This window comes from Haliotis rufescens, unplaced genomic scaffold (assembly GCF_023055435.1).
Source record: "Haliotis rufescens isolate VD_foot unplaced genomic scaffold, xgHalRufe1.0.p SCAF_12, whole genome shotgun sequence".
NCBI lineage: Eukaryota > Metazoa > Mollusca > Gastropoda > Lepetellida > Haliotidae > Haliotis > Haliotis rufescens.
Window position 1 is genome coordinate 1277242 of NW_025963802.1, and position 12174 is coordinate 1289415.

At 44.8% G+C, this 12174-nt stretch overlaps 1 protein-coding gene across 1 annotated transcript; it reads right to left on the bottom strand.

The window, feature by feature from the left end:
• Positions 1-5028: 5028 nt before the first annotated feature.
• Positions 5029-9358, bottom strand: LOC124111749 (sodium-dependent phosphate transport protein 3-like). The gene is made up of 3 exons (XM_046471551.2): positions 9209-9358; positions 5414-5632; positions 5029-5145 (listed from the first exon to the last, which is right to left on the bottom strand). The coding sequence occupies exons 1-3, from the start codon at positions 9329-9331 to the stop codon at positions 5050-5052; spliced, it is 438 nt and encodes a 145-aa protein (XP_046327507.2). The 5' UTR covers positions 9332-9358; the 3' UTR covers positions 5029-5049.
• Positions 9359-12174: the final 2816 nt, after the last annotated feature.

A 12174-nucleotide genomic window follows, 5' to 3' on the forward strand; every position in this document is an offset into this window, starting at 1 on the left:
CAGCAAACTTAAATTTCCTGGAAAAAAAAGGGGGCTCTAATGTCGTAACTGCGTTTTGGGGTTAACTGAGCCCTAATACAGTTACCTAACTTATTGTCCTTCCGTGTCGTCGTAGACAAGCTAAGCCATGACTTAGCAACTCGCTTGGTCAGACTCTGGTCATCTTATTCAAGGAGTGATTGGTCTATCAACTCTTACTCTGAACGGTCTCTATCAGTATGCATGTACCGGCCCTTGCACTCACCAAGAGTAAACACAAAACATAGGTTATACCCACATACTTTTAATAGCGCTCCGGTCCATCTTCAAATACAACTTCTACATAAGACAGGCAAGGCTGGACAAACGGAGGGGTAATGATCTGCCTCAGTCACTGCCAAAACCGCGCACCTAGCTAGTGCTGAGCGTATGTTTTTAACGTGTTCGAGTCTAACCTTTCTTTGTCAAATGTAACAATGCCTCAATTTGATTCGACAAAAGTTACATCTGACCATGAACTCATGTGTGTTGTAATCGGAAAAAATACCGAAGCCTACGTGACAGAATGAGCATCTGTCTATAATTGATTTTGTAACTCACTTCCTGTTTCTACAAATGAAAAGTATCTTACCTCATTCATGATCCAATAACTATCGACGATAATGTTGAAACAATCCTACGATAAATGTGAAATGTTCGGAAACATTCACATGTTAAATGTAAATGTCCTTTCCCTATTAATTCCTTCCTGGCTAATAGTTCTGTCACGAACTTTACAAAATGCAACTGCATCATTGCAGTTATCATCGATTTGATTTATTACAATTTTTTTACCATTTTCTTATGTTCTTGTGACGCATTTCAACCTTAAAACAGTACACAGAGAGAGAGAGAGAGAGAGAGAGAGAGAGAGAGAGAGAGAGAGAGAGAGAGAGAGAGAGAGAGAGAGAGAGAGAGAGCATGTAGATACCTCAAACAACTACGCGTTCTGCTGAAAGGCTACAGACGTTTTCTATATTGGTGATCACTTTCAGCGAGTACTGGCATGACTAAGGCAAGCCGTACAACATTGGGTCATTTCACTTCTTGGAGAATATAAACAGTATAACAGTTCCCTACACACTATATCCTTGCTGTATTACTAGGACACATGCACGCTTATTTATGCTGTTGCATTCATTATGTGATATATTTGAAACAGTGTTTACCTTGAATATAGAATAAACTAGGCCAATGACTTTGACACCAATGCGTGCAGAAGAGCGTCATGACGATGGAGCCAATGATGCCAATTTGCGAACCTGGAATGAAATGAACGGCACTTTACTTCTACTACTTCTATTACTTCTACTACTAAGTTCTAGGTGTTACTTAAGAACCAAATGCAGCGTTAAAAAACTTACGTTTTGGTTGATTAGCTCTATGATTTAGAATTTCTTTCATCTTTTGCAAATCTGTTAAGTTCATAGCTTTTCCGTACAAATATCCACATATCTTCAATCCCACAGGTTTGCTGGTGTCTGTGGACATGTATATATATTATCACCATTGTATGCCAGTCCTGCAAGTCTATTGGATTCTTAAGGAGGCGACCATCTTGCCATCACTACCTGTGTACATGCACCTACTCACCACTGTAAGCCAGTCCTGTAAGTCTACCATATTCTTGAGGAGGCGACCATCTTGCCATCACTACCTGTGTACATGCACCTACTCACCAGTGTAAGCCAGTCCTGTAAGTCTACCAGATTCTTGAGGAGGTGACCATCTTGCCATCACTGCCTGTGTACATGCACCTACTCACCACTGTAAGCCAGTCCTGCAAGTCTACTAGATTCTTGAGGAGGCGACCATCTTGCCATCACTGTCTGTGTACATGCACCTACTCACCACTGTAAGCCAGTCCTGCAAGTCTACTAGATTCTTAAGGAGGCGACCATCTTGCCATCACTGTCTGTGTACATGCACCTACTCACCACTGTAAGCCAGTCCTGCAAGTCTATTGGATTCTTAAGGAGGCGACCATCTTGCCATCACTGTCTGTGTACATGCACCTACTCACCACTGTAAGCCAGTCCTGCAAGTCTACCAGATTCTTAAGGAGGTGACCATCTTGCCATCACTGCCTGTGTACATGCACCTACTCACCACTGTAAGCCAGTCCTGTAAGTCTACCAGATTCTTGAGGAGGCGACCATCTTGCCATCACTGTCTGTGTACATGCACCTACTCACCACTGTAAGCCAGTCCTGCAAGTCTACCAGATTCTTAAGGAGGTGACCATCTTGCCATCACTGCCTGTGTACATGCACCTACTCACCACTGTAAGCCAGTCCTGTAAGTCTACCAGATTCTTAAGGAGGCGACCATCTTGCCATCACTGTCTGTGTACATGCACCTACTCACCACTGTAAGCCAGTCCTGCAAGTTTACTAGATTCTTAAGGAGGCGACCATCTTGCCATCACTACCTGTGTACATGCACCTACTCACCACTGTAAGCCAGTCCTGCAAGTTTACTAGATTCTTAAGGAGGCGACCATCTTGCCATCACTACCTGTGTACATGCACCTACTCACCACTGTAAGCCAGTCCTGCAAGTCTACCAGATTCTTAAGGAGGTGACCATCTTGCCATCACTGCCTGTGTACATGCACCTACTCACCACTGTAAGCCAGTCCTGCAAGTCTATTGGATTCTTAAGGAGGCGACCATCTTGCCATCACTGTCTGTGTACATGCACCTACTCACCACTGTAAGCCAGTCCTGCAAGTCTACTAGATTCTTGAGGAGGCGACCATCTTGCCATCACTGTCTGTGTACATGCACCTACTCACCACTGTAAGCCAGTCCTGTAAGTCTACCAGATTCTTGAGGAGGCGACCATCTTGCCATCACTGTCTGTGTACATGCACCTACTCACCACTGTAAGCCAGTCCTGCAAGTCTATTGGATTCTTAAGGAGGCGACCATCTTGCCATCACTGTCTGTGTACATGCACCTACTCACCACTGTAAGCCAGTCCTGCAAGTCTACTAGATTCTTAAGGAGGCGACCATCTTGCCATCACTGTCTGTGTACATGCACCTACTCACCACTGTAAGCCAGTCCTGCAAGTCTATTGGATTCTTAAGGAGGCGACCATCTTGCCATCACTGTCTGTGTACATGCACCTACTCACCACTGTAAGCCAGTCCTGCAAGTCTATTGGATTCTTAAGGAGGCGACCATCTTGCCATCACTGTCTGTGTACATGCACCTACTCACCACTGTAAGCCAGTCCTGCAAGACTATTGGATTCTTAAGGAGGCGACCATCTTGCCATCACTGTCTGTGTACATGCACCTACTCACCACTGTAAGCCAGTCCTGCAAGTCTACCAGATTCTTGAGGAGGCGACCATCTTGCCATCACTGCCTGTGTACATGCACCTACTCACCACTGTAAGCCAGTCCTGCAAGTCTATTGGATTCTTAAGGAGGCGACCATCTTGCCATCACTGCCTGTGTACATGCACCTACTCACCACTGTAAGCCAGTCCTGTAAGTCTATTGGATTCTTAAGGAGGCGACCATCTTGCCATCACTGTCTGTGTACATGCACCTACTCACCACTGTAAGCCAGTCCTGCAAGTCTATTGGATTCTTAAGGAGGCGACCATCTTGCCATCACTGTCTGTGTACATGCACCTACTCACCACTGTAAGCCAGTCCTGCAAGTCTATTGGATTCTTAAGGAGGCGACCATCTTGCCATCACTGTCTGTGTACATGCACCTACTCACCACTGTAAGCCAGTCCTGCAAGTCTACCAGATTCTTAAGGAGGCGACCATCTTGCCATCACTGTCTGTGTACATGCACCTACTCACCACTGTAAGCCAGTCCTGCAAGTCTATTGGATTCTTAAGGAGGCGACCATCTTGCCATCACTGCCTGTGTACATGCACCTACTCACCACTGTAAGCCAGTCCTGCAAGTCTACCAGATTCTTAAGGAGGCGACCATCTTGCCATCACTGTCTGTGTACATGCACCTACTCACCACTGTAAGCCAGTCCTGCAAGTCTATTGGATTCTTAAGGAGGCGACCATCTTGCCATCACTGTCTGTGTACATGCACCTACTCACCACTAAGCCAGTCCTGCAAGTTTACTAGATTCTTAAGGAGGTGACCATATTGCCATCACTGTCTGTGTACATGCACCTACTCACCACTGTAAGCCAGTCCTGCAAGTCTATTGGATTCTTAAGGAGGCGACCATCTTGCCATCACTGCCTGTGTACATGCACCTACTCACCACTGTAAGCCAGTCCTGCAAGTTTACTAGATTCTTAAGGAGGCGACCATCTTGCCACCACTGTCTGTGTACATGTACATGCACCTACTCACCAGTGTAAGCCAGTCCTGCAAGTCTACCAGATTCTTGAGGAGGTGACCATCTTGCCATCACTGTCTGTGTACATGCACCTACTCACCACTGTAAGCCAGTCCTGCAAGTCTACTAGATTCTTAAGGAGGCGACCATCTTGCCATCACTGTCTGTGTACATGCACCTACTCACCACTGTAAGCCAGTCCTGCAAGTCTATTGGATTCTTAAGGAGGCGACCATCTTGCCATCACTGTCTGTGTACATGCACCTACTCACCACTAAGCCAGTCCTGCAAGTTTACTAGATTCTTAAGGAGGCGACCATCTTGCCATCACTACCTGTGTACATGCACCTACTCACCACTGTAAGCCAGTCCTGCAAGTCTACCAGATTCTTAAGGAGGCGACCATCTTGCCATCACTGCCTGTGTACATGCACCTACTCACCACTGTAAGCCAGTCCTGCAAGTCTACCAGATTCTTGAGGAGGTGACCATCTTGCCATCACTGCCTGTGTACATGCACCTACTCACCACTGTAAGCCAGTCCTGTAAGTCTACCAGATTCTTGAGGAGGCGACCATCTTGCCATCACTGTCTGTGTACATGTACATGCACCTACTCACCACTAAGCCAGTCCTGCAAGTTTACTAGATTCTTAAGGAGGTGACCATCTTGCCATCACTGTCTGTGTACATGCACCTACTCACCACTGTAAGCCAGTCCTGCAAGTCTACCAGATTCTTGAGGAGGTGACCATCTCGCCAGGAGTGTCTGTACAGCTGGCCATGTGGCTCCCTGTAATCGTATATATCAGGTCCTTGTTATTCAAGGCCATTCAAGGCACACTATGTATAATACAAAGCGATAGACAACCACAGAAGCTGTGTTTAATCGTACACTTGCCACAAATATTTCCAGATAAACATATGCGAGACTTGTGTTTGTATAATTATATGTGGCATGACAAAAGACAAACTATTGCTGGGGACATGCACGCACTCACACACGCATACACACACGCATACACACACGCATTCAAACATGCAAGCTAGCCAAAGCTCACCTGACTCAGGCCAAATATGAACCTAGACGTTACGGCCAGTTCCTTGTTTGTCTCAAACGCTAACGGTGTCAGAAGCGTGGTAAGCGCTGAAATAAACATGCACGTGCACAATACGATCTTTCCGCCAAACTTCCACGCAAGCACGCCAGTGGGCAGTTGACTGATGACGTCACCCCAGAGTAGAGAGCTGGCCAGCAATCGTCGGGCTTCTTCCCCATACTGTGTACAAAGCATAATGAATTCACGTTATTAGAACGGTGACTCGGTATTATTACGCCGCAATGAGAGTACCTGTTCACCCATGTCACAAGTGACACAGGGTACTGACTTCATATCTGGGAACCTGTTACCGGGTACTAATTCAAAGTCCAGACAGCCTTGGAAATCCGTCTTTGTTAAGACAAGTCCAGTGGATCAGTGCAGACCTTGTTTCAGAAGTCCTCAGAGTTTGTAGCTAGTCCTGACCGAACGAGACAAAACTATTTAATCTGTTTTCTTTTCCTGTCAGTTCTAAATAAAGTTCATTTGTAGCAAAATCAAAGTATTGAGAACTGGCTCTGAACTAAAGTCCTCAAATGGAATAACATGGACTACCATCATTGGATAGTTACTTGTACTCATCACAATTTAGTAATTGTATTGTGCGTGAATTTAGAAGGCTGTCATCAGAACTTTCAAAAAAGGATAGGAGCATACGGTGATCACACCTCATCATATCAAACTGGTCACAATTATTATCAAGCCTCTTGTAATGTTCTTATGTCTGACATAAAAGATATTTCGACACAAGTACCACCTTGTTGATCGCTCCCGCCATAACACTGTTTGATGATCTTAACATGGGGTCTCGTTCACTTCCACATTCAACGGAAGGGTGGAACAATGAACACACAAAGCCATTTAGAAATTGGTCAAATGTAGCAAATATTATATTTGGGATAACACTTTCTCAGTAAAGTACTGCCGCCTCCGTGGTCTTGTGGTAGAGCGTCCGCCCGGAGAGCGGAAGGTCCGGGGTTCGATCCCCGGCCGCGTCATTCCCCACTGACATATGTAAATTAGCATGGCTCCCCTGGCTGAAAGCTATGAATACACAATGCCATTGCGAAAGTGGTCAAATATAACAAATGTCATATCTGGGATAACACTTTCTTAGTAATGTACAGACTCAAGTACTTTTTGGGGTTGAATCACATCCGGGATTCGAACCCACACTGACAGAGTGAGGCATCTAATTGCCAGCACAAAAAGGTACTAGAATTTGTACTTCACCAAGAAAGAGTTCTCCCAAATATAACATTGGAACAGGTATGAGTGAATGTTGTTGTACACTGTAGCTAGCAATATCAGCAATACCAGATCACACAATCTTGGTGTAGGGGCGGTCGGGTAGCCTAGTGGTTAAAGCGTTCGCTCGTCACGCCGAAGACCTGGGTTCGATTCCCGACATGGGTACAATGTGTGAAGCCCATTTCTGGTGTCCCCCGCCGTGATATTGCTGGAATATTGCTAAAAGCGGCGTAAAACCATACTCACTCACTCAATCAATCTTGGTGTAGGAGGCTCAACTCAATACCCGGCTCAAATCACTCGAGTAACTTGGGCCAAGGCTGAAATCACTCCCTGAGTGGCCTGGCTCAGAGCACTCTACTCTCGTAGGCCCCAATCACCCCACAATACTATTTCAAATGTCCATTGTTGATTGTATTAATTGTTGCCATACTATTTCATTATAAATCATATACATTGTATGCTAATGAGACCAAAGGTAACACTACATTATTAGAGGAAATTGGTAGTAAATGCTTAATGCTATGTATATATGGTATCTTTAGGGGTTTTATTCATAACAAAGGATATTCATTGTCTACAGTTTTAAAATACAAAAAATGACAAATTTTGTGTTCTCTTAATATCTCCATATCTTCCCGTTTCGATAAAGAGTTCGCGTGAGATCCATCTGAATCTTGCAAGTGTTATTTGAAATGGTTTAGCGTTACATTAACTAAATATTGCTTTCTACAGAAACTGTTTTTGGAGGGAAAAACTTGATGGTTTACTGGATAGTGACAGAGAAAAATGCCAATTTTGAATGGGCGGATCTTTCAAGGTCTCAGTAAAAGTATCTATGAAATGATCTGGCATGTAGGTTTCCTGTTCTGTCAATATACTAGTAATACCATCACCCCAGGCTCAGTTCACTGAGTGAGTGTTTTAAGCCTGGTAGAGGGGAAGAGATCTGAGCCTGAAGTGAGTGTTATGGGCCTGGTGGAGGGGAGAGACCTGAGCTGGAGTGAGTGTTATGGGCCTGGTAGAGGAGATTGATCTGAGCCTGGAGTGAGTGTTTTGGGCCTGGTAGAGGGGAGAGACCTGAGCTGGAGTGAGTGTTATGGGCCTAGGGGAGTGATCTGAACTTGGAGTGAGTGTTTTGGGTCTTGTAGAGGGGGGTGATCTGAGCCTGGAGTGAGTGTTTTCGGCCTAGTGGAGGGGAGTGCTCTGAGCCTGGAGTGAGTGTTTTCGGCCTGGTAGAGGGGAATTGATCTGAGCCTGGAATGAGTGTATTCGGCCTAGTGGAGGGGAGTGCTCTGAGCCGGGAGTGAGTGTTTTCGGCCTAGTGGAGGGGAGTGATCTGAGCCTGGAGTGAGTGTTTTCGGCCTGGTAGAGGGGAGTGACCTGAGCTTGGAGTGAGTGTTTTCGGCCTAGTGGAGGGGAGTGATCTGAGCCTGGAGTGAGTGTTATGGGCCTTGTAGAGGGGAGTGACCTGAGCCTGGAGTGAGTGTTTTCGGCCTGGTAGAGGGGAGAGACCTGAGTCTGGAGTGAGTGTTTTCGGCCTAGTAGAGGGTAGTGATCTGAGTCTGGAGTGAGTGTTTTCGGCCTGGTAGAGGGGAGTGACCTGAGCCTAGACTCAAAACACTCCAGCCAAGGCTCAAATCATTCAAGAGCGAATATTTGTAAGGAATTGATTTGAGCCTGCTTCCCCCGATCAGGCAAACCTGTAGTTGCTCTGGGAACGCCGTGAAGGACAGGGTGACACACTGTGGCACTCATCACTCATTATACCTACCCGTTCCTTCTTTTAGTCTGCCTTTACGACGAGAATTGTGTGCTCGGTATCTATTCTGCCTCGGACTGCCCACGCGGTTATTCCAGCGAGAAGCAAATATACGTTACCACCAATATCAGGGTTACATTCGCATGCATGCTCACACATACACACACGTTTTGTACTAATGTCATATAAACATGGGGAAAAAAGAAACAATGCCTCTCAGTTGGTTTGATCATGTTTGATCTCAAGTGTAACTATGTTAGTATATCCATGAATTGCACTTGTGCTTAGTCAGCACTCATGGATACTTCTATATGGCTTTTATTTGATTTAAAACTTCCAAACATTCAAAATCAAAATTTCGCATAATACACAACTGTTGATGGTAATTATGTTAAACATCTTATCTTTGAAATTAAATTAAATTATCTTTATTAAATTATTAAATTAAATCTGCCTTCTTTTTGGGACAAATTTTAAATATTTCATAAAAAGGTGGGGGGTCATGTAGTTGTAAATTGATTTCTTACCCAAGTTGTCACTAAACCAATTTATTTTACACAAAATTACCCAGCCACAGATTACTTTTTACAATTTGTAGCAGGAATGAGTGATCGTTAAAAAGACATAATCAAATTTAACAACAGTTGTTTTTCAATTTCAATTACATAAAAAGCAAACACGGTATAGTTTCTCCAACCCCACCCCCACCACCACCCCCACCCCCACCCCCACCCCCAGTTTACCTTGCATATGTGCGATCCGAGGCAACTTGTCATCCCATTTCGTACAGCTGATTGGTTGGTCGAGTCTGTGGTATTTATGACATCACAGCTGCCTGGTACAATGGTAAATCTCACAGTGTACATGTTGACAAATCCCAGGAAACAGATTAAGGAAATCCCAAGGCGACTTGAAGCACAATATGGGATAGGCTCTGGAAAAAACAAAGTCGATAAGTAGTAAAACTGATGCAGTGGCAAAGTGGTACAAGAATATCAGCTGAAAGTCGGTTGGGCGAATTTTAATAATGTATTTCAGATAGCTGACATGTAAAACTGTTTTACTGTTGCAAACTCGGTCATAAATAAAGATAAGCTGAAATTTCAAAAAGAGGAAATTGATGACAGTTTTCAGGTGAATACCATATCACCCAGTCTCACAACTTGACAGGGGGCACGGGTGGCCCAGTCGTCTAAGGCGCCGCGATTCGCTGTGCAGAGTTGCGTCCCTTGGGCACGCCAGAACCTATGATTGTGGGTTCGAATCCCGGTTCGCCCCGATTATGTTTCTAGGTTTGTCAGCACCATACCCGTGCTCATGGGTTTCACCGAAGTGGTAAACGTCTGAGACCTGCATCGCATTGGGTTTTGCTCCCACATTAAGCTGACACGCCGTGATATAACTGGAATACTGTTAAAAGCGGCGTTAAACCCAACTCACTCACTCACAACTTTACACCCTTCGGATATTTTATAACCGGAGATCCTCATATTGATTTTAATAAAAACGGTTTTATTGCTTTTGATGGGGTTAACATCGGTGGCCTTTGACGCGTCCATGATTTGTTTTCTTGGGAAACAGGCTAATGCCTGTAGAATCATAAGCATTAGCGGCAAGGCGCAATTAGCTGCCATATTTGGAACCAGCACGACAACACCGGTCCCCGATCCAACAACCATCTGGAAGGGTTCCACTGTGGACTGAAAAAGAGAATGCCCCGATCTCACCCTAACATCTATCAGTTCTTGAAGGAGATCAAGAAGATTGAAAAGGCAGACAGACGCTCCAGGAAACAAATTGATCTTGGAGGATCATGCAGACCCCGAGCTCGTGTTGACAGACAAAGGGACGAAAGAATTGAAAGACTAAAGACACAGCTTCTTAGTGGAAGAAAAACTGTAATGCAATTTCTTGATGCCGTCGGATATGTACTAAAGCTACAGTAATCATGAGTCATTATTATTATTACTGCATAATGTAAATATCAGCTATTAAACAATGTATGAAGCTTCAAGATTGTCTTGTCTGTTTAACTGTAATGCAATTTCTTGATGCCGTTGGATATGTACTAAAGCTACAGTAATCATGAGTCATTATTATTATTACTGCATAATGTAAATATCAGCTATTAAACAATGTATGAAGCTTCAAGATTGTCTTGTCTGTTTAACCTTCTTTTGGGTCAGTTCATTATTTTAGAGGTAAAACAGCACTTGACTTATGTGCAGTCAGCTGTAAATTTGTTTTGATAAGGGTGTAGGCGAAATGAGGTGTAGGCGAAATGAGGTGTAGGCGAAATGAGGACAGGCCCAAAGGACAGGTTCCTGGCTTTTGCGCGCGATGTCGGCAACATGGCAACACTAGAGGTCCTGTATCACCACAGCAGCCCAGCGTCGTCACACCCGGCTCCTTCCCCTTCGAAACACGACACACTGCATCGTACCAAAAAATATTGTTTACGTCCTATATCTGATCCGACCGTTTATTTGAAACCGTTTACAAGCTGCAGGAATCCGAGTAAGAAGGCCCTGCGTTATCGACTTCAACGGTTGCAGTGTTCTCTTCATCAGTGGCTTCAAAATAGTTTACCTAAGGTTTGGTTAAGTGACAGGGTTTTCTTCTTTTAAGTGGGTGAGTGAGTATGGTTTTACGCCGCTTTTAGCAATATTCCAGCAATATCACGGCGGGGGACACCAGAAATGGGCTTTACACAATGTACCAATGTCGGGAATCGAACCCGGGTCTTCGGCGTGACGAGCGAACGCTTTAACCACTAGGCTACCCGACCGCCCCTCTTCTTTTAAGGAGAGATGAGCAGAACTGTGTGTATCGACAGATTCGTTGGAGGATGTGCCTTCTTCATATCCAGGGCATCTCAACAGGTGTACGTTCTCGAGTTGTCCAAGCATCGGGCGCCATTATTCAGTTAGGTACACGTTTACGCCAACGTCAAACAGGGCCTCAAAATACACAGTATTTACGCTAGCTCTTCAGGAAGAATTGGCTGTCCACTCGCAGGCTTCTTAGTTCGATGAAAAGAGGTCTCGTACAGATTTTTAGGCCAAATGTGGACACACACGCTTTAGAACGTCCTTGTTTGAGACCGTTACGTCACCGGCACGTTAACGTTGGATGTCGATGTCGAAACACATACAAAATGTTAATTTCGATGTGTATAGAGATCCTGTCAATGTCAATATACATGAGGTGATGTCAGGTGAAATGGGGTTTAACGTCGTGTCCAAGATTATTGCACTTATATAGCGACGTTGTGTGTGTGGCTGCTTGTACTAGTCCGGACTGATGCCGATTTATAGTGCTAGCACACTGAGATACCATGCCGCAGTTTAACATGAATACCCCACTCAGACACAGTATACTGACTCCGAGCCGACCAGTTATTCTTTTAGCCCCTTAATGCTAAAGGGTAACAACAAGTACCATCTTTGAACGTCTTTTGGTACGACGCGGCCGGGCACCGAACCCCGGACCTTCCGCTCTCCGGGCGGACGCCCTACCACTAGACCACGGAGGCGATCCAGTGTCAATATACACATAGCCCGTCAATGTCGATATACATCGTTAAGGTCGAGATAGACATGGCTCCTCACTGACAAGGTACACTTGGAAATGTTGAGATAGACGTCACATACATCGAATGTATATTTTCATGCAAATATAGTTATTTAATAACAATATAACTGTCCTG

Coding starts and splice junctions, on each gene's coding strand:
- LOC124111749 (XM_046471551.2), bottom strand. CDS start 9,331: ATGTACACTGTGAGATTTACCATTGTACCAGGCAGCTGTGATGTCATA. Junction 5,633..9,208: donor TCGGATCGCACATATGCAAG/GTAAACTGGGGG, acceptor CTTTGTACACAG/TATGGGGAAGAAGCCCGACG. Junction 5,146..5,413: donor TCATATTTGGCCTGAGTCAG/GTGAGCTTTGGC, acceptor ATACGATTACAG/GGAGCCACATGGCCAGCTGT.